Source organism: Grampus griseus (genome assembly GCF_964374135.1).
Source record: "Grampus griseus genome assembly, chromosome: 6".
Classification (NCBI taxonomy): domain Eukaryota; kingdom Metazoa; phylum Chordata; class Mammalia; order Artiodactyla; family Delphinidae; genus Grampus; species Grampus griseus.
This window is the reverse complement of record NC_139000.1, coordinates 36,898,373-36,925,258: the sequence shown is the minus strand read 5'-3', so window position 1 is coordinate 36,925,258 and position 26,886 is coordinate 36,898,373. Positions and strand designations below refer to the sequence as shown.

General features: G+C 44.7%; 1 protein-coding gene across 3 annotated transcripts in view; it reads left to right on the top strand.

Annotated features, from left to right (window-relative positions):
* The window catches only part of UNC13B (unc-13 homolog B), a gene marked incomplete at its 5' end in the record, with an annotated part of 220,009 nt that extends 205,047 nt beyond the window's left edge, over positions 1-14,962 (top strand). For 2 of the 3 annotated variants that reach the window (XM_082655904.1, XM_082655903.1), the window contains 17 exons: positions 1,190-1,317; positions 1,960-2,045; positions 6,282-6,408; positions 6,542-6,638; positions 6,868-7,011; positions 7,334-7,411; positions 7,882-7,959; positions 8,201-8,289; positions 8,529-8,681; positions 8,807-8,930; positions 9,041-9,097; positions 9,280-9,360; positions 10,281-10,428; positions 11,912-11,968; positions 12,784-12,876; positions 13,057-13,216; positions 13,381-14,962. In XM_082655904.1, coding sequence (XP_082512030.1) covers positions 1,190-1,317; positions 1,960-2,045; positions 6,282-6,408; positions 6,542-6,638; positions 6,868-7,011; positions 7,334-7,411; positions 7,882-7,959; positions 8,201-8,289; positions 8,529-8,681; positions 8,807-8,930; positions 9,041-9,097; positions 9,280-9,360; positions 10,281-10,428; positions 11,912-11,968; positions 12,784-12,876; positions 13,057-13,216; positions 13,381-13,666 — 1,986 coding nt within the window. In that variant the 3' untranslated portion in view covers positions 13,667-14,962. The remainder of the gene's footprint in view (positions 1-1,189; positions 1,318-1,959; positions 2,046-6,281; positions 6,409-6,541; positions 6,639-6,867; positions 7,012-7,333; positions 7,412-7,881; positions 7,960-8,200; positions 8,290-8,528; positions 8,682-8,806; positions 8,931-9,040; positions 9,098-9,279; positions 9,361-10,280; positions 10,429-11,911; positions 11,969-12,783; positions 12,877-13,056; positions 13,217-13,380) is intronic. The other variant, XM_082655905.1, reaches the window with a different exon arrangement.
* Between the last annotated feature and the right edge of the window lie 11,924 nt (positions 14,963-26,886).

The following is a 26,886-nucleotide window of genomic DNA, read 5'->3' as shown; positions in this document are numbered from 1 at the left end:
GCTATTCTAACAGGTATGTTATCTCGTTGGGGTATTGATTTGCATTTCCCTGATGATTGGTGATGTTAAACATCTCTCCATATACTTGTTGGGCATTTGTATATTTCCTTTGGATAAATGTCTAAGTCCTCTGCCCATTTTTTAATCAGATATTTTTTTGCTATTGAGTTGTATGAGTTCCTTATATATTAATATTTTGGAAATTAACCCCTTTTCAGATACATGGTTTACAAATATTTTCCACCATTCTGTAGGTAGTCTTTTTATTTTGTTGATTGTTTCTTTTGCTGTGTAGAAACCTTTTAGTTTGATGTAGTCCCACTTACTGATTTTTGCTTTTGTTGTCATATCCAAAAAATCATTGCCAAGACCAATATCAATGAGCTTTTTCCCTATGTTTTTTTCTAGGAGTTTTATGGTTTCAGGTCTTACATTTAAGTCCTTAATCCATTTTGAGTTAATTTTTGTGGGTGGTTTGAGATAGGGGTCCAATTTCATTCTTTTCCCTGTGAATATCCAGTTTTCCCATTACCATTTATTGAAGAGACTATCCTTTCCCCATTGAGTATTCTTGGCTCTCCATGGTCTTTTCTTTTCCAGCTAAGCAAATAACTTTCTAGATGCAATTCTTCCCCCTAATAACATTCAGGGAAGTTAAGGGAAGTTTTGCTTCACTGAAGGCTGGGCCAACCTGCATGCTAGGTCTGTTACGTAGCTCCTGCAGAACTTGAAGGAGCTTTTCAGAGTTGAGATGTACATGTGTGTGGTGGGGCAGAGGGTGATATTAGAGGAGGGCCATCACTAGAAGAGAAGGACTTCCAGTGGGGGTCACATGGAACTAGACCTACTTAGACTGGAAGGGCTGCGTACTTCAGCCAAGAAGTCACTATATCCATAGGTACTGGGAGAAGGAGGAAGGGGTACAGGCATCTTTATGCCTGACCGAACTTGTCAGAACAGTGCCCTGGAGCTGGGGAGAGAAGTTCTCAAGGACAGACTCTTCATGTCCAAGGACCTCCCAGTGGTCACCCCTCTGCTAGAACAGGTGTGGTCTTGTGGAAGACAGGCTGTAGGAGAGGAAGGGTCCCTGATTCTCAAGGAAGGGGCATGGAGTGGGGAAGAGAGAGAGGAAGACTCTCCATGTTCTACTCTGACTCTCACTGTCTATCACCATCTCCTTGGGAACAAGAATCAGGAGCTACCTCCAGAGGAACAAGGGCCCAGCATTAGGAACCTGGATTTCTGGCCCAAACTCATCACGCTTGTTGTATCAATCATAGAGGAAGATAAGAATTCCTACACACTCATTTTGAACCAGTAAGTATCACCTCACTTGGCCCTATCTGTTTAGTGGTTTGTTTGTCCATCTGTCTAACAGCCTCTTTCTTTCCTATCTCTATGTGTTTGCAGTGCCACCTCTTCCTCCTGTTCGTCCATCTGTCCCTCTGTCCCTTGTATCTGTCTGGGTAACTGTTTCTGGAGACAGGTGTGGAAACATAATGGGGGGCCCTGCCCAGACTGAGCCAGCCTCCCTTGAGTGAGAGACCTCTGGGAATGGCTGCCATAGGAGTCCCAGGGGATCCAGAGAGCATGTGTGTATGTGTCTGTCTGCTATGAATAAAGTGGGCCTTCTTATACCCACCTCCTTGCCCTTTCTCCTCCTGCTTATTTAACCTGGGCCTGTCTTCCAACCCCAACACTTCTCCTCTTGGCCACAATTCCCTGCCTTCTAGGCATCATCTCCCCTAGGGCCACCTTGCCTGAGGGGATCCTCTGCCCTCACTTGTCCTACCCCTGGCCCCTGGGTCCCTTTTCTGCAGTTTGAGCCTAGTAGCCCTGTTTCCTAGGCTTCTCCTCTCTTCGATCTGACCTCCAAGAAATAGGCATGTTAGCCGTGGAAGCAATCAAATCAAATGGCTCTTGCCATGTTCTCTGACTGTGGCTTCTTCCATCATCCAGGTTTCCTCAGGAGTTGAATGTGGGAAAAGTCAGCGCAGAAGTGATGTGGCAACTCTTTGCCCAAGACATGAAATATGCACTGGAGGGTAAGGGTGTGCCCAAGGCAGTGGGCTGCAGACCCCTAGTCCAAGCACCTTGTTTGCTGTCCCTTTCTTCTCCCAGACAACTACAAGTTCTGGGTGAATAATACAGTGAGAAACTAGAGTGATTTTAGGCATGGTGGGTGATAGGCCTCAGGAGACGCTGGGTAGGCAAAGCTTCAGCCAAAGGAATAATGGAAATTGCTGTGTGGATGTAGGTTCCTCCTTCCAGCTTTAGAGCAAGTGCCTATTTAAAACTCTCCCAGCCCAGAGATCAACCCTTCCCATGCTGGGTGTTCTCAAGTGGCCCGCTCATTAGAGAATGGTCTTATGAAACTTATCTTTACAGTTTTACAGAATCTCAGAACCTTAAATACATAGATAGGTAAGGATTATTTTCTCATGCTGTAGACTGCCTGGCCTGACTTTCCTTGAAAGTTGTTCTGGATTGGTGTGACAAAGCCAGAAAGATACTTCTTCCCTCACTTCTCCTATAGAACAGGGTCACAGACCAATTATTACTCATCTTGTTCATTCAGCTTATTCTTTTATTCATTTCCCACTTTGGTCCACAAAGATATCACTCCCTACCTGTATCAGACCTTCCCATTTATACCCATCTGTGCTCACTTATTTAGCTGCATTTCCTGTCTGTTTATATATGTTAAAACATGTATATGTTTGTATATAAATAAACATATATATGTTTAAAACAAACACAAAAGGTTTGAACTGCTTCAAGAGAAAGAACTAATGTTGACCTGGTTTCAAATCTCAGTTTAACCACCTACTCAACAGTGTGTTCTTAGACTGAGCTACTTAACTTTTGTGAGCTCCCATTTTCTCATCTATAAAATGGGAGTGATGATAGCATCTATTTCATTGAGCTAATGAAGTAACTGAGGTGTATGTGACATACTTAGCATACTGCCTGGCATTTATTAAAGGCTGATGAGCAGAGATGCAATGTTAACAAAGTAGTATTTTTATAAGATTTTACCTCAATGGAAAACGGGGGCAGATGGAACAGGGAGAGACTGGAAGCAGAGTGCAGATAGTGTAATCATTTAGGGCTGAGCGGATGGGGCTGGGATTAGAGCAGAGGAATTAGAGGAAGAATGCGATTTGATAGACATTGGAAGGAAGTTGTAACAGGGCTTAGTGATTGTCAGAATGGTGGAGGGCAAGAGAAAGGGAGACCTGTTTAATAAAAGGATAGTGTTGACTCCAACTGTGAAAACACTATCACTCACCCAGTATTTTTAAAGTCAACTTTATTGAGGTGTAATATACATACAATAAAATAAAAACACTTTAAGAGTACAATTTGATGAGTTTTGACAAATAAGTACACCTGTGTAACTACTCTCCCAATTAACATATAAACAGAAAGTTTCTTCATGCCCCTTTGCAGTAAATCCCCACCCCATTCACCAGGCATATTGAGTATTTTCTTTGGGCCACGCACTGTGCTAGTTGAGATGAATGAGGCATAGCCCCAGCCCTTGAGAAGCTCCCAGATCAGTCAAGACAACAGACCTATAAACTGGCAGTTACAATTCAAAGTTTTTAAGTGCTACTAAAGGAATAAGCATAGGGTGCTGAGAGGAGACCCATGTAACCTGGACCTGGGAGGACTACCTGGGAAGGCTTTCTGAAGGAGGTGATGTACAAACTGACACCTGAAGGATGATAAAACTTAGCCGGTGGGGAGGGAGAGCATTAGTGACAGGGAAGGGAGAGACAGGCATTTTAGGCAGAGGATACAGTATGTTCAGAGACCTGGGGTCTAGACAGAGCTGGCATGCTTGGGGAACTGTAAGCAGTAGTTCAGTGTGACTAGCACTTTAGAGTGTAGGGGAGGAGAGGAGAGGTGAAGATAGAGAAGTAGGACAGAGCTAGATCATACAGGAGGTTTTAAGCCATGTTTAGGATTTTGGACTCTACCCTGAGGCAGTTGAGAGGCATTGAACAACAATCCCATGTTAAGAAAGGGATTAACATAACTAGATTTTTAATACAGAAAGGCCACTCACTCTGGCTACAGTATGGAGAATAGGTTGGAGGAGGAAAGACCAGTTTGGAGACTATTGTGGTAATGCATGTTAGCGAAGGTGGTAATGAGACCTAGACAGGTAAAAGTGTAACTAGAAAGAAATGGATAAATTCCGGAGGAGTTTTGGAGATGAAATCAACAGCGATTAGTGAGTTAGTTGGATGTGAATAAAGAGGAAGAAGGAAGACTGGAGGATGATGCTCGGCATTGAACAAGAGGGTAAGATTAGTGTGTATACTCCAGCTTCAGCTGGAGATGTTAAAATGGCAAAAGGTGGTGACTGGAGTTAAACCCAGGCAAAGTGAAACGTTCCATCAAATCCTCGTATAGACATTACCAGAACCAGGGAGATATCAGCAAGCTGGAAAGTTGAAATCATGAGGTTGAAAGAACTCTCCAAGGATGAAAGATGAATGGAGGGAGGATTGTGGCAGTCACGGGCAGGAGAAGGTTTAGATACCCTTCTGCCCCTTTTGACAGGTTAACCAAGCCCTGATCACCACACCCCACCGTCAGCAACCTCAAGCGACTACTGGAGCATGACTCCATGGGAGTCTTACTATTGTTAGAACAGTTTAAAGTGTGCCCAGTGTTTTTGTACCACAGAAGTTAATTAGAAATTGGGGTTTTGGACCAGAGTACAGATGATGGATTGACAGAGAAAGTGAGAATTCTCTGTAAATACAGTAACTTGAAGGTCCCTAGAAGAAAGCAGTTAGGGAGCTCTGGAGTGATGGGGCAGCATTGCTTCCCTTCTAGTGGGTTGTTGAACAGGAAGGAGGAAGGGCCCTCCTGCTGGTACCTTTTCACGTTTCTAGGTTCTTGGCCTGGTTTAAGGACAGCAGGGTGGGAGAGAAGGGGCAAGCCCTGAGAGAGTCTCTCTGATGTCCCTGATTTTTTCACTTTCTTTATTGCTCATTGGTGTCTCTGCTCTGTCACAAGCATCCACTGTCATTCGTATACGAAAAGTCCTCTTTCTGGGTGGTAAGAACTTTTGGTTGTTGTCCCTTCACCTCTAGTTTTACTGCTGTTTCCTCTTCTCTTGCTCACTGCTTCATAGAAGAGACTGCAAATGCAACTTTGGGTTGAGATGGTGCTGCCTACAATGCCAGGAGATGAAATTCCTGGAACAAGGGAGCCTTTTGAGGCTGAATCCCGGGCTCCCGTTTCCTCCTTGAGTGTCTGCTGTATTAATTCACAAGGGCCGGCTGCCCCAGACTGGCTCTTCTGCCTTGACATGGAGGAGCGTCACCCATGGCAACTCTGAGTTGAGCAGTAGAGTTCCCAAGGACAATGATCTTCCCTTCTCTGTTGCTCAGTACTCTCCCCAGTTTGCTTGCTTTCACCATTGTTATATGTAAGCACACAGTTGGCTTTTATTGTTCAAACTAATGCTTCATCTCTAAAGGGGGTAAATGAAGAAAGCCTGTGGGTGTGGCCAGTGCCAGACTCTCTGGGCAAGCTGTGGGTGATCTTTATCCTAGACTTCCCAGAAGGCTCTGCAGATTCAGCTATATAACCTTTCAAGTCCATAAGCATCCCATTTTCTGTAGCAGGATGGCCCTTTCATCTGGCTGTGTTTCCAAACTGACTTGTCTGCATACTTCTTTGAGGGTTCATTTTTCAGTGTCCCAGCTCTGCTCTGGGACCCTTCAGTTTACTTCAAGATTCTGTTACACCATGGCTGCTCAACTGCTGGTTCTGTCAGCTCAGGCCCATTTTGGTTTTCCCTGTGTCTGTGTGGTTGTCAGTGACCCATTTATGTCATATACGACTGCTCATCTCATCTGAGGAAATGGCTCAGGTACCAGGATTAGAAAAGCCCTGCAAAACCGTCATGTCTCTCCAGTCCTGGGCAGTTTCCCCACTAATCAGCCTTAGCACCTACATCCTTTTCTCCTCTTCTTCACCAGAGGCCAGTACCTCACTTGCACTTCCAAAAGCCAGCACAGGAAGACTGTGGGCCTTATCTGGGTGTCTCGCTTAGTCTCTAAAAAAAGATTTGGGCCAGGCTTTTAGCAGAGTACCCACTGTTAGAGGGAGGTGGCTGTGAGGAGGTGCTTGGGAGTCACCCTTGTTCTCAGACATTTGATAGAGCCACCTGACTAGATCTGCCGCCTTGGGAAAGCTCAGGAACCATGGCCTCTACTGCCAGGACCTGACCCAGCCTTCCTCCGTACCACTAGAGCATGAGAAAGACCGGCTGTGTAAGAGTGCTGACTACATGAACCTGCACTTCAAGGTGAAGTGGCTCCACAATGAATACATGCGGGATCTGCCTGCCCTCCAGGGGCAGGTGCCTGAGTACCCAGCGTGAGTCATCATGTGGGGGCTGCAGAGGGAAGAGGGGCGCTTAGGGGTTGGACAAGGCCAGTATCCTTACAGTCAGGTACATGGTATATGCCAACCACTAGCTCCAACCCCCAATTTTCCTGCCTGGCTGCAGGTGGTTTGAGCAGTTTGTCCTACAGTGGCTGGATGAGAATGAAGATGTGTCCCTGGAATTTCTGCGTGGGGCCTTGGAACGAGATAAGAAGGATGGGGTAAGTCGGGGGCTTGGGCTTCACAGGGGTCAGGCCAGGTCTCCCAGCAATTAGCTATCAGCAGAAGTTCCTGGGCTCAACCAGGATGGCTGTCCCTGCCTTGTGGAGTCCGTAAGGAGGGCTGTCGCGGGCCGCTGAGCCACCCCTGCTGGGCAGAGAGCCCTTTAGAACCTTACAGACTTGGGAAAAGGTAGCAGCTGAAGATGACCCTGTGTGTGGCCTTCCTTAGTTCCAGCAGACATCAGAGCACGCACTCTTTTCCTGCTCTGTGGTGGACGTCTTCACACAGCTCAATCAGAGCTTTGAGATCATCCGGAAGTTGGAATGCCCAGACCCCAACATCCTTGCCCACTACATGAGGAGATTTGCTAAGGTGACCATGACCTTCCCTACCCCTCCCCTCTTACCTCCATCACATCACAGCCTAGCCACAGGCCTGAGCTCAACCCCTCTTTGTGATGGCCTTTGGGTTAAGCCTGGCGTTACCCCCATTCCCCTTTACTTGAGTCCGGGGCAGACAGGTGGGTTTGTTTCAGTGCCGTTCTGGGGTTGAGAGGGAGATTTGTGCCTTACTTTGACATTCCCCTTTGCATACCTGCTGTTACTGTTCTGGGATGAGAAGTACAACCTCAGGTAAGATCCCTGTGGGTAGAGCTAAGGGTTCCCTCTCCTTTCCTTTTCTCCTCTTTTCTCAGACCATCGGGAAGGTGCTGATGGAATATGCAGACATCTTATCAAAGAACTTCCCAGCTTATTGCACAAAGGAGAAAATGGTGAGGGTTAGGCTTTTTGCTTTTGAAGCTCTCCTCAGAGCTAAGGGTGGGGTGATTCTCCTGACGTGTGATTCCCGGCAGGGCTGTGCTTGAGATTATGCCACAAAATAATAAGAACCTGATGAGGGGTTCCTTTGTGCCTCCATTTGGTAGTTTATTCTCTACTGAGCTAGGCCTTTGCTTAGTCTTTCTTTCTTTCTTTTTAATACATTCAGAGAGTTATAAAGGGTAATCCCATGAACACCTGGGGCCCCCCACCCAGCTTAAAAGCAGAAACATTTGCTTCTAGTCTTCATTCAAGGAGAGATGTCTGCATTGGTTCCAGATCTCAGTGCTTAGGGAGAGACACATGTAATATGTGTTGTAAATTCCCTGTGGCTTTTGGAGTAATGTGAGAGAGGGAGGGACTCTAGCCTGATGAGTTCTGTGCTGAATGGAGCCAAACTCAACACCTCCCTCTGTCCCCAAAGCCTTGCATCCTGATGAACAACATGCAGCAACTGAGGGTCCAGCTGGAGAAAATGTTTGAGGCCATGGGAGGCAAGGAGGTAAGTCTTAAGGTTTGGGGTTGCTGTACTTTCCCTTTGTTCCTGAGCTCCCTGGCCACAGAACTCCACCCTCTCCTGACTGGGTATAGACCAGGAGTTTAGCTTGGGGTCTGGAGTGGTTTGAGCTGAGAGATTTGAGTAGGCATTGGGGTAGAGGCCCTAGGAGGGAGGAGTGGGGGCACAGGAAGGGAGGAAAGCATAAGAGAACCAGCTTAGCGAAGCCTGCCTCCTGTGGATACAGTTGGACCCTGAAGCTGCAGACAGTCTGAAGGAGCTGCAGGTGAAACTGAATACGGTTCTGGATGAGCTCAGCATGGTGTTTGGAAACAGGTCGGTGGCCCCAGAACACACAGCCCTCAGAGCCAGGTGTGGTGCCTGGCCAGTCCCAGATCCCCTGCCCCACACTCATCCACCCAGCTGCACATATGCGGATCTTCCCCCTCTTCCTGCTGGCTGTCCCTGTTGGAGCTACACCATGAGTATGCTGGAGTGGGACCAAATAGCTGGTGCTGCTTTAGGGACAGTGTGCATTTGGGGCAGGGAGGGCTGCACTGTGGGCACATGTGTAGTTTCCAGGTGCGGATTGATGAGTGTGTTCAACAAATGGCCGACATCCTGGGCCAGGTGCGGGGCCCAGGGAATGCATCCCCCAGCGCCCGGGCCTCAGTGACTCAAGATGCAGATAGTGTGCTCCGGCCCCTCATGGACTTCCTGGATGGCAAGTGAGTACAGCACTGAGGACTGTCCTTTAGGGACGAACAGGGCAGAAGCAGTCACAGAGGAGCCTCTCAGGGAGGGGGAGCTCTCAAGCACTTACCCCATCCTTACCTGTTGCCTGGTCCTGCAGCCTCACACTTTTTGCCACTGTGTGTGAGAAGACGGTCCTGAAGCGGGTACTGAAGGAGCTCTGGCGGGTGGTAATGAATACAATGGAGAGGATGATTGTTCTGCCCCCACTTACTGACCAGACGGTAAGGACACCTCCCTTCCACTTCGTCCTGCTGTGTCTCCCTAAACCTCCTCCATGCTTCCTGACTGAGTTTGGAGTTCTCTGCTTTTGACTGATTCGCTCTCTGCCCAGGGCACCCAGTTGATCTTCACTGCTGCCAAGGAGCTGAGCCACCTTTCCAAACTCAAGGTACTCTGGATGTGTGGGGTCCTTCTGAGGCTGGGGATTGCCTGGAAGGAAGGAAATTTGAGCTTTGAAGACTGAAGCAGAGGGGAAGGAGAGGAACATGTAGCTGTGGCTGACAGGTGGGGGAAAGACTTTGATGACAGTCATAAGCTGTCCTGATGCTGTTGCTTTCTCTGGGGTTCTAGGACCACATGGCGCGAGAGGAAACCCGGAGTCTCACTCCAAAGCAGTGTGCTGTCCTTGACCTCGCCCTGGACACCATCAAGGTGGAGACCTCCCCCTCCTCTAGACAATCTTACTACCACTTGGTCCTGGCATTCCATTCTGCCAGATTAGGTGTCCCTCGGGCTCTTGCCACCCCACATCCAGAAGAGAGTGATTTTTGTGTCCACATCTTTCTCTGCTATTCCATATTCCTGCTGGGGACCAACCAAAAAGGTACCTCCTGTGTGGTCTCGGGTGAATCGCCACAGACCTAGAACATTATTCTTGGGTTCTGCGGACAGTTTAGTTCACTTTGTACCTCATTGTCATTCATGAATATTTTCCACTGGGAATTAATCTTCCAGATCCTAATACCCGACATCTGGCTGACCTCTTCACTTATGTTTAAAATCATTTGGGTTTTCGAAGGATTTTTTTTCCTATTACACATTCATTTATTCCACCAGGCAACATGTGTTCTGGGCACTATACACTATGAAGGATGCAGAGAGAATCAGATATAGTTCCTAGCATCAAGATACTTATAACCTGGTAAAGTGATAAATAAGGCAGGTACGTGTGGGCTGTGATTTAGGGCACTTCGGAGAGGTATGCCATAGGTATAAAGTGCTCTAAGCGTTCCCAGGGGTAAAGCAACACTTCTGACTACTCTCTTCCTGAAATGCTTCTGTCACATATCTTTGTCCAGATAGAGTCATCCTTCAAGAATCACGTCCAGAAACGTGGCCATCCCTTACCACTCCTGCCAGATATTCAAATAATACTCTTCACCTGAGAGACTATGACTCTGGCTCTGTGTGGTATTCCTGATATTGCTGTTTATTGAATGGCTCACCATCCTCTTCCAGCATCTTCGCTGAGCCTCTGCTCAAATGTCATTTCTCTGAGTAACACTGTTGGAGAGCTGCCTCTCTGTAAGGGGATGAGGCAGTAGCAGTTAGCAGTTATTCTTGTCTTTCAGCAATACTTTCATGCAGGAGGCAATGGGCTGAAGAAAACCTTCCTGGAGAAGAGCCCAGATCTGCAATCCCTACGCTATGCCCTGTCTCTGTACACACAGACCACAGACACGCTCATCAAGACCTTTGTGCGCTCACAGATTGCCCAGGGTAAGGCCTAAGGGCTTTGGGTCCCCACCTCCCCTCCCTGATACATCTCTGTCCCTAGGGAGTCAGTATCCTGTAGCCCTCAGGGAGGATCCAAGTACTTCTCCAGAAAGCCCTTCAAACCCAGACACCAGGATTTCTTGCAGGATCCCAGTACTTACCCCCAACCCACACTCAAACCAGACAGGAGAATCACAGAGACCTGGGAAATGTGCCTGAGCTCTCTTTTCCCAGACATCATCTGGCCAGTGCATGTGTGTTGAGCTCAAGGAGTATACCTGTTTGGTAGGAAAAATCTGTGAGGAAGCCTTGAGAATGAGTGGTTGAGACACTCATGAAGATTCATAGCTTTGGGAGCCTAAGTTGGAAGCTGTCCAGGGGAGAGAAAGCAAAAGACTTTCCAGATTCTCCAGTGTGGGTGAGGAGAAGACTAAGAGAGGCAAACCACGGGAGCAGTTGAAGGGAGGGTGCGGATCATGGGGCTCTGCAGAGCTGAGACTCCGGCCTCATGGGTGATGCTAGTGCACAGGGAACCCAGGCAGCTGATTTTCTCCCAGTGACTTCCAGTTCTCAGAACCCCTCCTTGCCTCCAGGCAGGCCCATTCATAACAAAACACATCTGCCTAGACATGGCTCAGACTGAAATTCTGACCCTCACCCTGGGAAGGTCCTCCTGGAAAGGACCTTCAAGGCGCAGTTCTTGTTGCTCCTTCCAGGGAAGCCTGGAGGAGTGAACCTGGTGGAGGCGGGAGTGGGAAGGCTTAGGCCTTACTGAGCTGTGGATCTGGAGCACAGAGCTGACGCAGAGGGGAAGAGGGATCTAAGCAGTTAGAATAGAGTTGATGAAAGGTGAAAAATACAAGGGACCTGCAGTACTGCTCCGTTTTCCACGTATGTTCGTATTTCAAGTCCAGAGTGAGAAGGCAGAGCAAAAGAAGTTATGAGCCTTGCTCAAGGAGACGGGGATCTTTCACAGAGCTGAGTACATGTAAAGGCCTGTAACATCAGGGAGGATAGGAGTTAATCCAAAAGGCCTTTTGGAAACATTGAGCTTTAAGCTAGATATAAAGATGAGGAGACGCTCGAATGGGCACACATGAAGTAACAGCAGGCAGGGGTGGTGACTGCAGGGAGGATGCAACTGTGAGTGTACGTTTTCTACCCACTGCTTTATCATTTAAGGGCCTAGGAAATTAGAGCCTACAACTTTCTCTTTTGTGCCCTGTGGGTCTCAGAAACCTTCTCTCTGTATGTTCTACTGCTTCTGTCCATGATTTGGTTGATCTTCAAACTGTTAAGTATAATTTGGAGCATTCGAGCATTGACCCCAGTTCTTTGACCTCTCTCTCCACCCTACCCCATCTCCGTGCTCCCTCAGAATATGTGTAGAGCTGCTCTGAATGGCTGTTAACTCCTTAGACCTCTAACTGATTCTTCTTTCTCTGTCCTACTGCTGCTACCTCTTGACTTGCCTGTCCTCACTCAGTGCATGATGGGAAAGGTATTAGGTTTACTGCTAATGAGGACATTCAGCCGGAAAAGGGTACGTTATATACCATGCAGATGTGAATCTAATATGGGCTAACACTGTCACCTGTGAACTAGAATGAGCTGCTTATGTTGGGGCTGGGGGAACCAAGTATCAGAGTTCAGAGGGTCTATCCCAAGTTTCAGAGATGGGCAGTGTATTCATACAGTCTGAGACAGGGTTAACAATAGCTGTCCTCAGAATTCCCCCACCCCTCCGTCTAAGGACAAAGAAGTTTTATCTGGGGTGTAGGGTACTGGTGTTTTCCCAAAATAGAGTGAGGCTTCTGCAGAGGGGAGGCTGAAAATTGGCCAGAGGGACTGGGGAGCTGTTTGCAGAGAGGTCCAGGTTTGAGTAGGAAAAAGTCATTCTGTGCAGGGCAGCCTCCCAAGAAGGGGCCTCCACAGGTGGGAAGGTGCTGCTTTTGGCTAGATGGGACCCGCATTGTTCTGCTGAGACACCATGGGGTGGACATAATTCTCAGACAAAAATACAGGGTGGCAGCACTGTCCTTTCCCAGCAACTTTCAATGAAAAATTCTGCAGGCTGGGAGAGGTTTGGGGAATCTGAGAGATTCCAGGTGCAGTTCTGGAAGAGGTTTCACCTAAGATGTTGTCACCCTGATTTGTATTTTAATACATAGTCTTAGTCTTTATCCCCGTTCTTTTCCTTCTCCCATTACTTACTTCCCCATAGCTTCTGTGGGTGATTACTTCTTGCTTTAGGATGTAGGATAGTAGCCTCCCAACTCCACGGTTTTACCTGGAATAATTAGGTCTAAAGTCTTAAAGTTCTCCAGTGGGGGAATCATCTGTCCATCTGTCCCTCAGGGTCCGGTGTGGATGATCCTGTGGGAGAAGTCTCTATTCAGGTGGACTTGTTTACACATCCTGGAACTGGGGAGCACAAGGTCACAGTGAAAGGTGAGTGGCATGGGCTTACAGACCCCAGACCTTTTCTTGCCCAGTGGCCTCATCAGTCAAAGGCAGGGACTGCTTATCCCAGCCTTTCAGCTTAGCCCTCCTCCAAGGGGAATGCCACCCGGGGCTCAAGAACTGGGAATGCTTGATGGGATCTCTCACAGGTTTCCCATGTTTGTGCAGTGGTGGCTGCCAATGACCTCAAGTGGCAGACAGCCGGTATGTTCCGGCCCTTTGTGGAAGTAACCATGGTTGGCCCTCACCAAAGTGATAAGAAGAGGAAGTTCACAACCAAGTCAAAAAGCAACAACTGGGCCCCCAAGTACAATGAGACATTTCACTTGTAAGTTATGGGTTGGGGGCCTGAAGGACTCTGGGATGGGGTTGATCTGGGGGGTAAGAATTGAGAGGGGAAAGAAGGGATGGGCTGGATGGCAGCTGGGGTGAATTCATTTGAGGACGCCCTCAGCTCTGGTCTCCCACCTTCCATCTACCCTGTGCTCACAGCCTCCTGGGAAATGAAGAGGGGCCAGAAGCCTATGAGTTGCAAATATGTGTGAAGGATTACTGCTTTGCCCGGGAGGATCGTGTTCTGGGGCTGGCTGTGATGCCTCTGAGGGACGTGGCAGCCAAGGGCAGCTGTGCCTGTTGGTGCCCCTTGGGCCGGAAGATCCACATGGATGAGACAGGCATGACCATTCTCCGGATTCTGTCTCAGAGGAGCAATGACGAAGTGGCCCGAGAGTTTGTGAAGCTCAAATCGGAGTCTCGTTCCGTGGAGGAGGGGAGCTGAGCACCTAGGCTCCTGTGCCAACCAGATGGCACCAGTTCCACAAGTCAGGGCTAGTGGGAGTTACTGTGTTTCTTAGGGTCCTCGTAGTCAAGAGGTTGACTCATTCCGTTAAGGACGTTGAAGGAAAAGTTTGGGGTGATGCGAGTATGGCTTTGCACAGAAAGGGTCATGAGTCCCTGACCAGCAGGTTTGTGATGCTGGGAGCTGGGCTGTGGGGGTTACCAGGCAGGGAGATTTTCCACAGAGGGGTAGACGTTTCTGAGAGTGTCAGCCATTCTTGGCAGAGGTTCTTCCACTCCCACAACCCTTCTCTACCCCTCTCCATACCACACCTTATCCAGTTAAATCCGTACATACCAATCACTAGAAGAACAAGTTTAGAGGGCCTGGAGCTTGTGCCTAATTAGGTAAGTGATCATTTGAGTCTACAGGTATTGCTGAGCCCTGTGGTCTGGATTGGAGTATGGCCAGGGCAGGAGCACACAGAATAGAATTCAGCCTGTCCCTTGAGCAGAATCTACTGGTGTAGAGTAGCTCAAGTGAGTACAAGGCATTGAAACTGAACCAGAAACCTTTCAGAAATGAGCTCTGCTAATCCCTTGCCCAGATTATCTGTCATGAGTAGAACCAGGTTCCCATGGTGCTTCAGAGCCCTGAGCAGAATTTCTTTGGAACCCAAGCACCAGGGGCCACCTGCCCATGAGTCCCCCTACCTCACTCCTTTAGGAAGAGGAGTGATGCTTCAGGACATGAGAAGCTCTTCTTAAGTGTATGCACCTGAGAGCTAGTTGAAGGATCCAGGAGAGAGGACTGTATTTTCTTCGTGAAAAAGCCCTGAACAAAGCCAAAAGTTGTGGAAATCAATCTAGAAAGAGTCCTCTTCACCTATGGCCACTGCCTTCTGACGGTCCTCCCCCTTGCAGAAAGAATCCAGCCTTTGTCCTCACTCCCCTTCATCTAGGTCAGCTGCAGTTCCCCTCATAGACCTTCAACCCTACAGAAGGAACTTGGACTGTGATCCCTCAGTACCAGCTGGATGAAGGGGGGGGCTCAACACTCCCTGGGAGGTCAGAGACAAACTTTTTCCAGAGGGTCATGTGGACTTCCCAGGCCCCTTGCTCAGAGAAGGGCCTTCGATAACCTCAGTAGCAGCCTCTTGGACTTCCTGAGGACTCTGCATTGTCCATTGGCTATTACATGAAATAAGAAACTAGGAATCTTTGCTGTTTTAAATTATTGTATGTGCCATTGTTACAAGAGATTATTGGCTAGTCTGTAATAAATTATCTTATAGCAGCCTTTGGGGTCTGATAATTCTGTTAAAGTGTGGAAAGCTGTAGAAATGACTTCCTTATATAATGATAGGTTTTAGACAAGTGGTCCCTTCCTGCTCTCCACCCGCCACCGCCCACCCCCAAGTGGTGGAGCCTCAAACCGCTGGGGGAGAGGGGGCAGATTGCTGAGAAAGGGGACGTGGTTGGAGGCGGGCTTGGGGAGGAGGGGCGTGGCCGGAGGCGGGGCTCTACTCTGCCCGGATCGTGTGGCTCCGGGGCACCTGTGCGCAAAGGTGCGTTAAGATGGCGGTCGCTGGAGTCGGTGGCTGCGGAGCGATGGTGAGCAAGAGGCGCCCGAAGGTGGCGCCCGAGGAGAGGGTATCGCCTTTTCCCTCCCAACACTGAAGAGAGACTGTACCCCCATACTATCTCGCATTCCTAGCACTCTGTGTACTTCCCAACAGCTGTCCGTCTTCATACTTTCTTGTAAACTGTTCTCCCAGTACTCCCCATCCCCATACTCGAGTATACGGGTTTCCTAGATGCTCCAGAGAGGACTTACCTGCCCAGATACCTAGCAAAGGGGATCTTTATGCCCCAAATACCTCCCAGAGGGCATCCATTTATCTGGTTACTTCATAAAGCAGATACCCCCAAAACCTCCAGCTAAGGTACATTCCTATTAACTCAGGGAGTTTTGTCCACTTTTCCAGCACTATCCAGATTGTCTGAGAGGGAAGCCATGAATCCTATACCATATTTGACTTGAAAGTGGCACATTTGCTCTCATTCCTCTGTCATATGGAGCAAGAAACCTACTTCATAAGGAAAAGTCAAACTCTGGCTGACTAGCTTACAAAAGGCTTGCAGATTTGAATCAGTAGCTAACTTTTTAAAACCAGATTTTATGTTTTAAAAATGAGTATTTCTAGCTTTTGAGGAAATAATCAGAAGAACTATTAACTCTTAGCTGACATTCCCACAAAGTGACAGGTGGTTGGAGCTGAGAAGCAACTAGCAAATTAGTTTTCTGTAGTTCATCATAGACTCCATTACTCCTTATTTTGTCATTCTGGGCTTTACATTATTTCCCTGGTATGCGGTAGACACTTGAGTTTGAGATCCCTGATATAAGACTTTTGATAATTTTCTGTGCCAATACTTTGAGCTCTTAATGGAAACTGAAATCCATAGAGGTTGGATATATGTTATATATGTTTAGGTTATCTTTGGTTTCTGTGATGCCCTGATTAGGATCCGAGATCATACTAGTAGCTAAAACCCAGGGTGAAATCTGTATTAAAGTGTTTTTTATAAGAGAATTCAATCAAAATATCTGCAGTTAGCTTCCTGGTGCATTTGATCTTGAAGAAATCATGTGCCAACTCCTCTCTGGTGGGATCAGGCCAAGAACAAGGCGTTGTTTCTCTTTGAACAGCTGGTTTTAAAAGGGCCTGGCTCTGGTCTGTACCAGAAGTGATGTCTCAAAAGTGCCGTCTCCTTCACTCCAGAACGCATAGATCATAACCCTCCTCTCTGTGGGAAATAGCAGGCCTTGTAGTATCGAGAGTTGGGGGTATTCTGCAGGCTGTATCTAATCAGAAGTAGAATAGAAGTACCTTTAATAGTGGATTTTTTAAAAAGCAAAATCATTTCTATCAGCATAAGTATATAACTCACCTAGTCATTGTGAATATTTGGACTAGCTCCGTGAATGAACCTCGCATATCTTGAAGCAGAATGGCTAAGCTGAAGAAGCAACATGGAGTAGTGAAGATGGTATTGAAGTGGGAGTCAGAAAACATGAACACTAGTCTCTGCTCTGCTACATACTTCTCAGGGGACCTTGACTTTTAACTTTTCAGAGGCTGTTGCTTGCATCTGTTAAATGGACTATGAATTCCTGCCATGTTTACTTCAGAGGGGTCAAATGGGCTTATTTAAATGTGAAAACACTTTGAAAACTATACTGTACATGTATAAGGGATTATTGTCATTATTACAAATGATCCTCTGAGCTCTGATAACTTCCAAGGAACTTGTCTTGCTGTGTCCTGGGTTCAAAATCAATAAATATTTGCTGAACACATAATATGTGCCAGGTACTCATCTAGGCATGGAGCCTAGCACTGAACAAAACAAAAACCCTTGTATGAATTTAAGAGTGGGTTATCAGCATGCTGAGTGCCTACTAAGTACCCAGCACAGCATCACAGCATGGTGAAGTAATAGGGAGAACCTAGATGATGCACTTAAGTCTGCCACTGTACAGCTGTGAGAGAGCCTTTCCGTATGTGAGCCTGAACCTTCCCATCTGTAAAATAAGGTGGTTAGACAAGGTAAACTCTAAGGTTCTTTCGAGCTAAAATATGTTTGTTTGGAGATTATAATTGCTAAAGTTCCCTGCCCCTAATGAGCTTATTGCCCTGCCAGGAAGGTCAGACTAACAAAGCTAAACAGTCTTAGAACTACAAGGACAACAGCGTGCTAATGTCACACTAGATTCAGCATAATAACGGTAACAGCAGCGTCGCTCTGTAGGTAATAGAGTATTTAGAGACTTCTTAGAAGGCCATGTAGACATGGAAGTATGGGAAGATTCAGATTAGAGGAGAGGAAGGAGACTTGACTGTAGATACTGGAAATGGAATGAATGTAAGACCAAAGGAGAAGAATAACATGCCATTTATTGTTTTCCTAGTGTATCAGTCAGAGTCCTTGTGGAAAAAGTTTGTGCATTCAAAAGAATTTAATTGAAGAGAGTTTAACCAAAGGATGATTTACAGAGGTATGGTCAGTGTTAACAGAAACTAGAAAGAAATGGTGAAACCCGGAAGTGGTGAGTCAGTAGCACTCCTAGGCCTCAAGGGAAAGAAAGGGAAGTGTTGTTACCAGCGCCCAGTTAGAACTACAATCTGAAAGACAGACTGCCTGACAAGAGCAAGAACTTAGACAAGGCAGCATGGAAGTAGAGAAATAAATGCCCTAACCTTTCTCCTCTTGCCCTCTGGTCTCCAGCTACTACCTTCAAGAAGCCCAGGGGCAAGGTAGTCTGGGTAATGTAGTTCATAGAGATCAGCTTCCCAGAACAGGGCAGAGGGAGTTGGCTGGGAGGAGGCAGAGCAAACAGAATAACCAGCATAAAAGGTATCTAGGGAAGGAAAAGTTACCACTATGGACTCTTTCCAATAAAGTTTTCCCTCTGTTCAAATTCAGAAATCTACTGTAAGACTTAGTCTCCTTAGTTGTGAAATGGCCATAGAGCAATGCCTTTTCCCGGAGTGATTGTGAGGATTCTATGATATGACACATGAAATTGCCTGGCACAGGGCATGATACATGCTGGAGGCTCAGTATATTTTAGTTCCTTCCTTCCTGTACATGCTTAAATGGCTCCTTGGCTGAAATATTTTTCCAGTCATGGTTTCAAAGTGTGGCTGGAACTGAGTGAATGAAGGGGAGAATAGTAGGAGATGAAGTCAGAGCCCATGGTAATGACTTTGGCTTTTAACAGAGTAAGGTAGGAAGTCACTGGAAAGTTGGGTGACTTCTGATATCAGGGTTCCTATTATTCACTAAGGCATCACTTCTTCGTTCAAAAATATTTATTTAGAACATACCACATGCTGGATACTGTTTTAGGTACTGGAGGTGCATTGATATATAGTCTCTACCCTCAAGGATAATGTGGTCTTTAAAGGAGACAGATGACTTCGACTTAAAGTATAAATGTTAAGATACAAGTGAACATAGAAGCTCATAGTAAGGGAGCTCATAGTAAAGACATCATCTTTGGGGCATCTGAAAGGCTTCCTGAGCAAGGTGATGTAAATTGAATCTTAACTGTAGAACTTAGCCAGGTCTAAACAGACGGAAATGAAGTTCTAGGAATTTGGAGTAGTATGTGCACTTGGCACTTGGCTTAAAAAAAAAAAAAAGTTGGTGATGAGCTGGGAATTGCAGGTAGCTTATGTCACTAGACATTTGGCTTTGTGTAGGAGGATGTTGAGAGATAAGACTAGAGAAGTAAGCAGAGGCCAGGTCATGAAGAGAAATTTAGACTTTATCCTGAAGGCAATGGTAGGTTTTTAAGCAAAAAGATAACTCACTCTGGCAAGATAAGAATAGCCAGTTGAAGGGGGGTTGAGGTGGAGGGTGGGAAGGTACGAAACTGGAGACTGTGAGGCTAATGATGGTGGCCTGAACTTAAGTAGAAGCTTTGGGGATAGTCGTAGAGGACTATTCCAAGTTAACTTTTTATTAATGAGGAAGAACGTACAGAACTTCATGATTAATTGTAAGTGGGAGAATGAAAGAGAGCATTTTCAGAGATGACTCTCAGGTTTCTGTCTTGGGCAACTAGGTAAATGGTAAGACTAGTAACATGTTCAAAGACAGGAAATATAAGAGAAAGCACAAATTTTGGGTGTGTGGGAGGTGGAGAATAGAGATAATTTCAGTTTTGTAAATGTAAATTTTTTATTGTAAAATGCACATTATGTAAAATTTACCATTTGAAAGTGTACAATTCAGTGACATTAAGTATGTTCACAGTGTTGCACAACCATCATTACTATCCAGTTCCAGAACTTCTTCATCACCCCAAAAGGAAAACCCATCCCTATTAAACAGTCACTCCTCAATACATGTAGATTTTGAGGCAATTGTGTGACGTCCAAATACAGATGTTAAGTAGATATTTGGATATGTACTACTGAAGCTCAGAATAAAAATTCAGGCTGAAGATACATATTTTTGAAACATTAGCATACAAGTAGGGATTCTCAACCTGGGGCCTATGGAATTGAGTGAGAATCTCTGAATGTCTTGAATTGGATATAAAATGTATATGTATACATATATATGTTTATTTTTATGAAGTGTCTATAGCATTAATTAAATTCCCAAAGGAATTTCTTTTTTTTTAATAAATTTATTTTATTTTTTAAATTGTTGGCTGTTTTGGGTCTTCGTTGCTGCAAGCAGGCTTTCTCTAGTTGTGGTGAGCAGGCTTCTCATTGCGGTGGCTTCTCTTGTTGCGGAGCATGGGCTCTAGGCACGCGGGCTTCAGTAGTTGTGCATCGCAGGCTCTAGAGCGCAGGCTTAGTAGTTGCGGCACACGGACTTAGTTGCTCCACGGCATGTGGGATCTTCCCGGACCAGGGCTTGAACCCGTGTCCCCTGCATTGGCAGGCGGATTCTTAACCTCTGTGCGACCAGGGAAACCCTCAAAGGAATTTCTTAACCTGAACAAAGTTACTAACCACTGACAGACAGACAGATATATAGATATAGATATATAGATATATAGATTTTTTTTTTAATTAGGCCATAGGATGGGTAAGAAAACTCAGGGAAAGTGAATAGTGAGAAAAGAAGAATGAGAATGGGACCCTGGGTAATGTGTAAGGTACAGAGAGATCCAAAGGGTGTTCTTTTTGAGTACAAGAAACAAAATTCATGTCTGCCTCAAGATAGGTAAAGGCTTTTAAAGGCAATGTTGTTTCCTACTTGCTAGATATACGTCATTGGTTGCCTCTGTCAAATGCCCAAACACATATATTTGTGCTGTAAAATAGATTGTCTCCTTACCTGACTAGCTATAACTTCTTCCTGAGTAGTCTTATTTTTGGCTATTAGGTTGGTGGGGAGAGTATCATTTCCAAAGTCAACAGTAGAGAGTTAACTAAATTGCCATAATTTGCAACAAGTGTGTGTGTATCCAGTATAATGTGGACCTTATGATAAACTAGCAGTTCTCAAAGTATTAGACCTGAACCAACAACATCAGCATCACCTGTATTTGTAAGAAATATAAATTCTTGGGCACCACCACAGACCTGCTAAATCAGAAACTCTGGGCAGGGGCGGGGGGAGGGGGAGAAAGGGACCCAGCCTCCAGGTGATTCTGATGCATGTTAAAATTTGAGAAAAGCTGTGATGGACTATTCCTGGCCAATTTTTTCAGTCCATAAATAAAACATGGGTTCCTGGTTTTCTTATTATCTTTTATATAATAAAATCTGCGTGGCAGCATTTTGCAGTGTCTGATGAATTCCTCATGAAAAGGGTTTTTTTGAGTACTCTTGTCCATCTGTGACCTTCTCTATCATCCTGAATCATAGATACAAATATTATTTCCTACATACTATTTTCTCCTTTAGTGTGCAGTAGTTATCTTCAACAACATAAGTTGTAAACTGTCCAGTTACCTAAATGCTGTGGAAAAGAAAATATTATTTCTGTGAATACCTTTTCTTATCCATCTAGTCCTTTGTCTTGGAATCTGCCAGTCTTCTGCTGAGTCATGTCCTTGGCTTTGGAGAGTATGAAATGAATCTCACTGAAATTGCACCATTCTTTCTTCTCTACCTGTATCAAGGAATTTTCAGCTACATGGCCTTGCCTAGAGATGCAGTAGCTATGTTCAAATCCCTTACGTTCCCTAGAATTAATAGCCACAGTCAGGAAGAAATTAGAAGCCACGGACAGAATTTGAAGAGAATTGGACTTTGTTATCAAGGCCAATCAAGGAAGGTTTTCCGTTTCAGCTATTCCAAGGGTTAAGTCAGGCAGTTTGTTTTGTTCTGAATTTTATTTTTTATACAACAGGTTCTTATTAGTTATCTATTTTATACATATTAGTGTATATATGTCAATCCCAATCTCCCAATTCATCCCACCACCATCGCCCCTCCACACCCACGTTCCCCCTTGATGTCCATACGTTTGTTCTCTACAGCTGTGTCTCTATTTCTGCCTTGCAAACCAGTTCACCTGTACCATTTTTCTAGATTCCACATATATGCGTTAATATACGATATTCGTTTTTCTCTTTCTAAGTTACTTCACTCTGTATGACAGTCTCTAGGTCCATCCACATCTCTACAAATTACCCAATTCCATTCCCTTTTATGGCTGAGTAATATTCCATTGTATATATGTACCACATCTTTATCCATTCATCTGTCGATGGACATTTAGGTTGTTTCCATGAACTGGCTCTTGTAAATAGAGCTGCAGTGAACATTGGGGTGCATGTGTCTTTTTGAATTATGGTTTTCTCTGGGTATATACCCAGTAGTGGGATTGCTGGGTCATATGGTAATTCTATTTTTAGTTTTTCAAGGAACCTCCATACTGTTCTCCATAGTGGCTATATCAATTTATATTCCCACCAACAGTGCAAGAGGGTTCCCTTTTCTCCACACCCTCTCCAGCATTCGTTGTTTGTAGATTTTCTGATGATGCCCATTCTAACCAGTGTGAGGTGATACCTCATTGTAGTTTTGATTTGCATTTCTCTAATAATTAGTGATGTTGAGCATTCTTTGATGTGCTTCTTGGCCATCTGTATGTCTTCTCTGGAGAAATGTCTATTTAGGTCTTCTGCCCTTTTTTTTTTTTTTTTGCAGTACATGGGCCTCTCACTGTTGTGGCCTCTCCCGTTGTGGAGCACAGGCTCCGGCCGCGCAGGCTCAGTGGCCACGGCTCACGGGCCCAGCCGCTCCATGGCATGTGGGATCTTCCCAGCCCGGGGCACAAACCTGCGTCCCCTGCATGGACAGGCGGACTCTCAACCACTGTGCCACCAGGGAAGCCCCCGCCCTTTTTTAAAAAAAATTACTTATTTATTTATTTTTGGCTGCATCGAGTCTTCTTGCTGTGTGCAAGCTTTCTCTAGTTGCGGTGAGTGAGGGCTACACTTCATTGCGTTGCACGGGCTCATTGTGGTGGCTTCTTTTGCTGCGGAGCATGGGCTCCAGGCGCGTGGGCTTCAGTAGCTGTGGCACTCAGTCTCAGTAGTTGTGGTTCGCAGGCTCTAGAGCGCAGGCTCAGTAGTTGTGGCGCATGGGCTTAGTTGCTCCGCAGCATGTGGGATCTTCCCGGACCAGGGATCAAACCCATGTGCACCTGCATTGGCAGGCAGATTCTTAACCACTGCACCACAAGTGAAGTCCCTTCTGCCCATTTTTTAACTGGGTTGTTTGTTTTTTTAATATTGAGCTGCATGAGCTGTTTATACATTTTGGAGATTAATCCTTTGTCCGTTTACTTGTTTGCGAATATTTTCTCCCATTCTGAGGGTTGTCTTTTCCTCTTGTTTAGAGTTTCCTTTGCTGTTCAAAAGCTTTTAAGTTTCATTAGTTCCCATTTGTTTTTGTCTTTAACATCTTTATTGCAGTATAATTGCCTTTCAGTGGTGTGTTAGTTTCTGCTTTGTAACAAAGTGAATCAGCTATACATATACATATATCCCCATATCTCCTCCCTGTTGTGTCTCCTTCCCACCCTCCCTATCCCACCCTTCTAGGTGGTCACAAAGCACCGAGCTGATCTCCCTGTGCTATGTGGCTGCTTCTCGCTAGCTATTTTACATTTGGTAGTGTATATAAGTCCATGTCACTCTCTCACTTCATCCCAACTTACCCTTCCCCCTCCCTGTGTCCTCAAGTCCATTCTCTACGTCTGCGTCTTTATTCCTGTCCTGCCCCCTAGGTTCTTCAGAATGGTTTTTTTTGGTTTGTTTTTAGATTCCATATGTATGTGTTAGCATATGGTATTTCTTTTTCTCTTTTTGACTTACTTCACTCTGTATGACAGACCCTAGGTCCAACCACCTCACTACAAAAAACGCAATTTCGTTTCTTTTTTATGGCTGAATAATATTCCATTGTATATATGTACCACATCTTCTTTATCCATTCATCTGTCAATGAACACTTTGGTTGCTTCCATGTCCTGGCTATTGTATATAGAGCTGCAATGAACATTTTGGTACATGACTCTTTTTGAATTATGGTTTTCTCAGGGTATATGCCCAGTAGTGGGATTGCTGGGTCATATGGTAATTCTATTTTTAGTTTTTTAAGGAACCTTCATATTGTTCTCCATAGTGGCTATATCAGTTTACATTCCCATCAACAGTGCAAGAGGGTTCCCTTTTCTCCACAGCCTCTCCAGCATTTATTGTTTGTAGATTTCTTTTGTTGATGGCCATTCTGACTGTGAGGTGATACCTCATTGTAGTTGTGATTTGCATTTCTCTAATTATTAGTGATGTTGAGCATCCTTTCATGTGTTTGTTGGCAATCTGTATATCTTCTTTGGAGAAATGTCTATTTAGGTCTTCTGCCCACTTTTGAATTGGGTTTTTTGTATCTTTGATATTGAGCTGCATGAGCTGCTTATAAATTTTGGAGATTAATCCCCTGTCAGTTGCTTCATTTGCAAATATTTTCTCCCATTCTGAGGGTTGTCTTTTCGTCTTGTTTATGGTTTCCTTTGCTGTGCAAAAGCTTTGAAGTTTCATTAGGTTCCATTTGTTTATTTTTGTTTTTATTTCCATTTCTCTAGGAGGTGGGTCAAAAAGGATCTTGCTGTGATTTATGTTCTAGAGTGTTCTGCCTATGTTTTCCTCTAAGAGTTTTATAGTGTCTGGCCTTACATTTAGGTCTTTAATCCATTTTGAGTTTATTTTTCTGCATGGTGTTAGGAAGTGTTCTAATTTCATTCTTTAACATGTAGCTGTCCAGTTTACCCAGCACCACTTATTGAAGAGGCTGTCTTTTCTCCATTGTATATCCTTGCCTCTTTTGTCATAGATTAGTTGACCATAGGTGTGTGGGTTTATCTCTGGGCTTTCTATTCTGTTCCGTTGATCTATATTTCTGTTTTTGTGCCAGTACCGTGTTGTCTTTTTTTTTTTTTTTTTTTTTTTGGCGGTACGCGGGCCTCTCACTGTTGTGGCCTCTCCTGTTGCGGAGCACAGGCTCCAGACGCACAGGCTCAGCAGCCATGGCTCACGGGCCTAGCCTCTCCGCGGCATATGGGAACTTCCCTGACCAGGGCACGAACCCGTGTCCCCTGCATCAGCAGGCAGACTCTCAACCACTGCGCCACCAGGGAAGCCCCACATTGTCTTGATTACTGTAGCTTTGTAGTATAGTCTGAAGTCTGGGAGCCTATTCCTCCAACTCTGTTTTTCTTTCTCAAGATTGCTTTGGCTATTTGAGGTCTTTTGTGTTTCCATATAAATTGTGAAATTTTTTGTTCTAGTTCTGTGAAAAATGCCATTGGTAGTTTGATAGTGATTGCATTGAATCTGTAGATTGCTTTGGGTAGTATAGTCATTTTCACAATGTTGATTCTTCCAATCCAAGAACATGGTATATCTCTCCATCTGTTTGTATCATCTTTAATTTCTTTCATCAGTGTCTTATAGTTTTCTGCATACAGGTCTTTTGTCTCCTTAGGTAGGTTTATTCCTAGGTATTTTATTCTTTTTGTTGCAGTGGTAATGGGAGCGTTTCCTAAATTTCTGTTTCAGATTTTTCATCATTAGTGTATAGGAATGCAAGAGATTTCTGTGCATTAATTTTGTATCCTGCAACTTTACCAAATTCATTGATTAGGTCTAGTAGTTTTCTGGTAGCATCTTTAGCGTTCTCTATGTATACTATCATGTCATCTGCAAACAGTGACAGCTTTATTTCTTCTTTTCAGATTTGGATTCCTTTTATTTCTTTTTCTTCTCTGATTGCTATGGCTAAAGCTTCCAAAACTATGTTGAATAATAATGATGAGAGTGGACAACCTTGTCTTTTTCCTGATCTTAGAGGAAATGGTTTTAGTTTCTCACCATTGAGAATGATGTTCGCTGTCGGTTTGTCATATATGGCCTTTATTATGTTGAGGTAAGTTCCCTCTATGCCTACTCTCTGAAGGATTTTTATCATAAATCGTTGTTGAATTTTGTCAAAAGCTTTTTCTGCATCTATTGAGATGATCATATGTTTTTTCTCCTTCAATTTGTTAATATGGTTTATCACATTGATTGATTTGTATATATTGAAGAAGCCTTGCATTCCTGTGGTAAATCCCACTTGATCATGGTGTATGATCCTTTTAATGTGCTGTTCGATTCTGTTTGCTAGTATTTTGTTTAGGATTTTTACATCTATGTTCATCAGTGATATTGGCCTCTGTGACCACTTTTTCTGGTTTTGGTATCAGGGTGACGGTGGCCTCGTAGAATGAGTTTGGCAGTGTTCCTCCCTCTGCTATATTTTGGAAGAGTTTGAGAAGGATACGTGTTAGCTCTTCTCTAAATGTTTGATAGAATTTGCCTGTGAAACCATCTGGTCCTGGGCTTTTGTTTGTTGGAAGATTTTTAATCACAGTCTGAATTTCAGTGCTTGTGATTGGTCTGTTTATGTTTCCTATTTCTTCCTGGTTCAGTCTCAGAAGGTTGTGCTTTTCTAAGAATTTGTCCATTTCTTCCCGGTTGTCCATTTTATTGGCGTATAGTTGCTTGTAGTAATCTCTCACGATCCTTTGTAGTTCTGCAGTGTCAGTTGTTACTTCTCCTTTTTCATTTCTAATTCTATTGATTTGTGTCTTATCCCATTTTTTCTTGATAAGCCTGGCTAATGGTTTATCAATTTTGTTTATCTTCTCAAGGAACCAACTTTTAGTTTTATTGATCTTTGCTACTGTTTCCTTCATTTCTTTTTCATTTATTTCTGATCTGATCCTTATGTTTTCTTTCCTTCTGTTAACTGTGGGGTTTTTTTGTTCTTCTTTCTCTAATTACTTTAGGTGTAAGGTTAGGTTGTTTATTTGAGATGTTTCTTGTTTTTTGAGGTAGGATTGTATTGCTATAAACTTCCCTCTTAGAACTGCTTTTGCTGCATCACATAGGTTTTGGATCGTCATGTTTTCATTGTCATTTGTTTCTAGGTAGTTTTTGATTTCCTCTTTGATTTCTTCAGTGATCTCTTGATTATTTAGCAGTGTATTGTTTAGCCTCCATGTGTTTGTATTTTTTACAGATTTTTTCCTGTAATTGATATCTAGTCTTATAGCGTTGTGGTCAGAAAATATACTTGATATGATTTCAATTTTCTTAAATTTACCAAGGCTTGATTTGTGACCCAAGATATG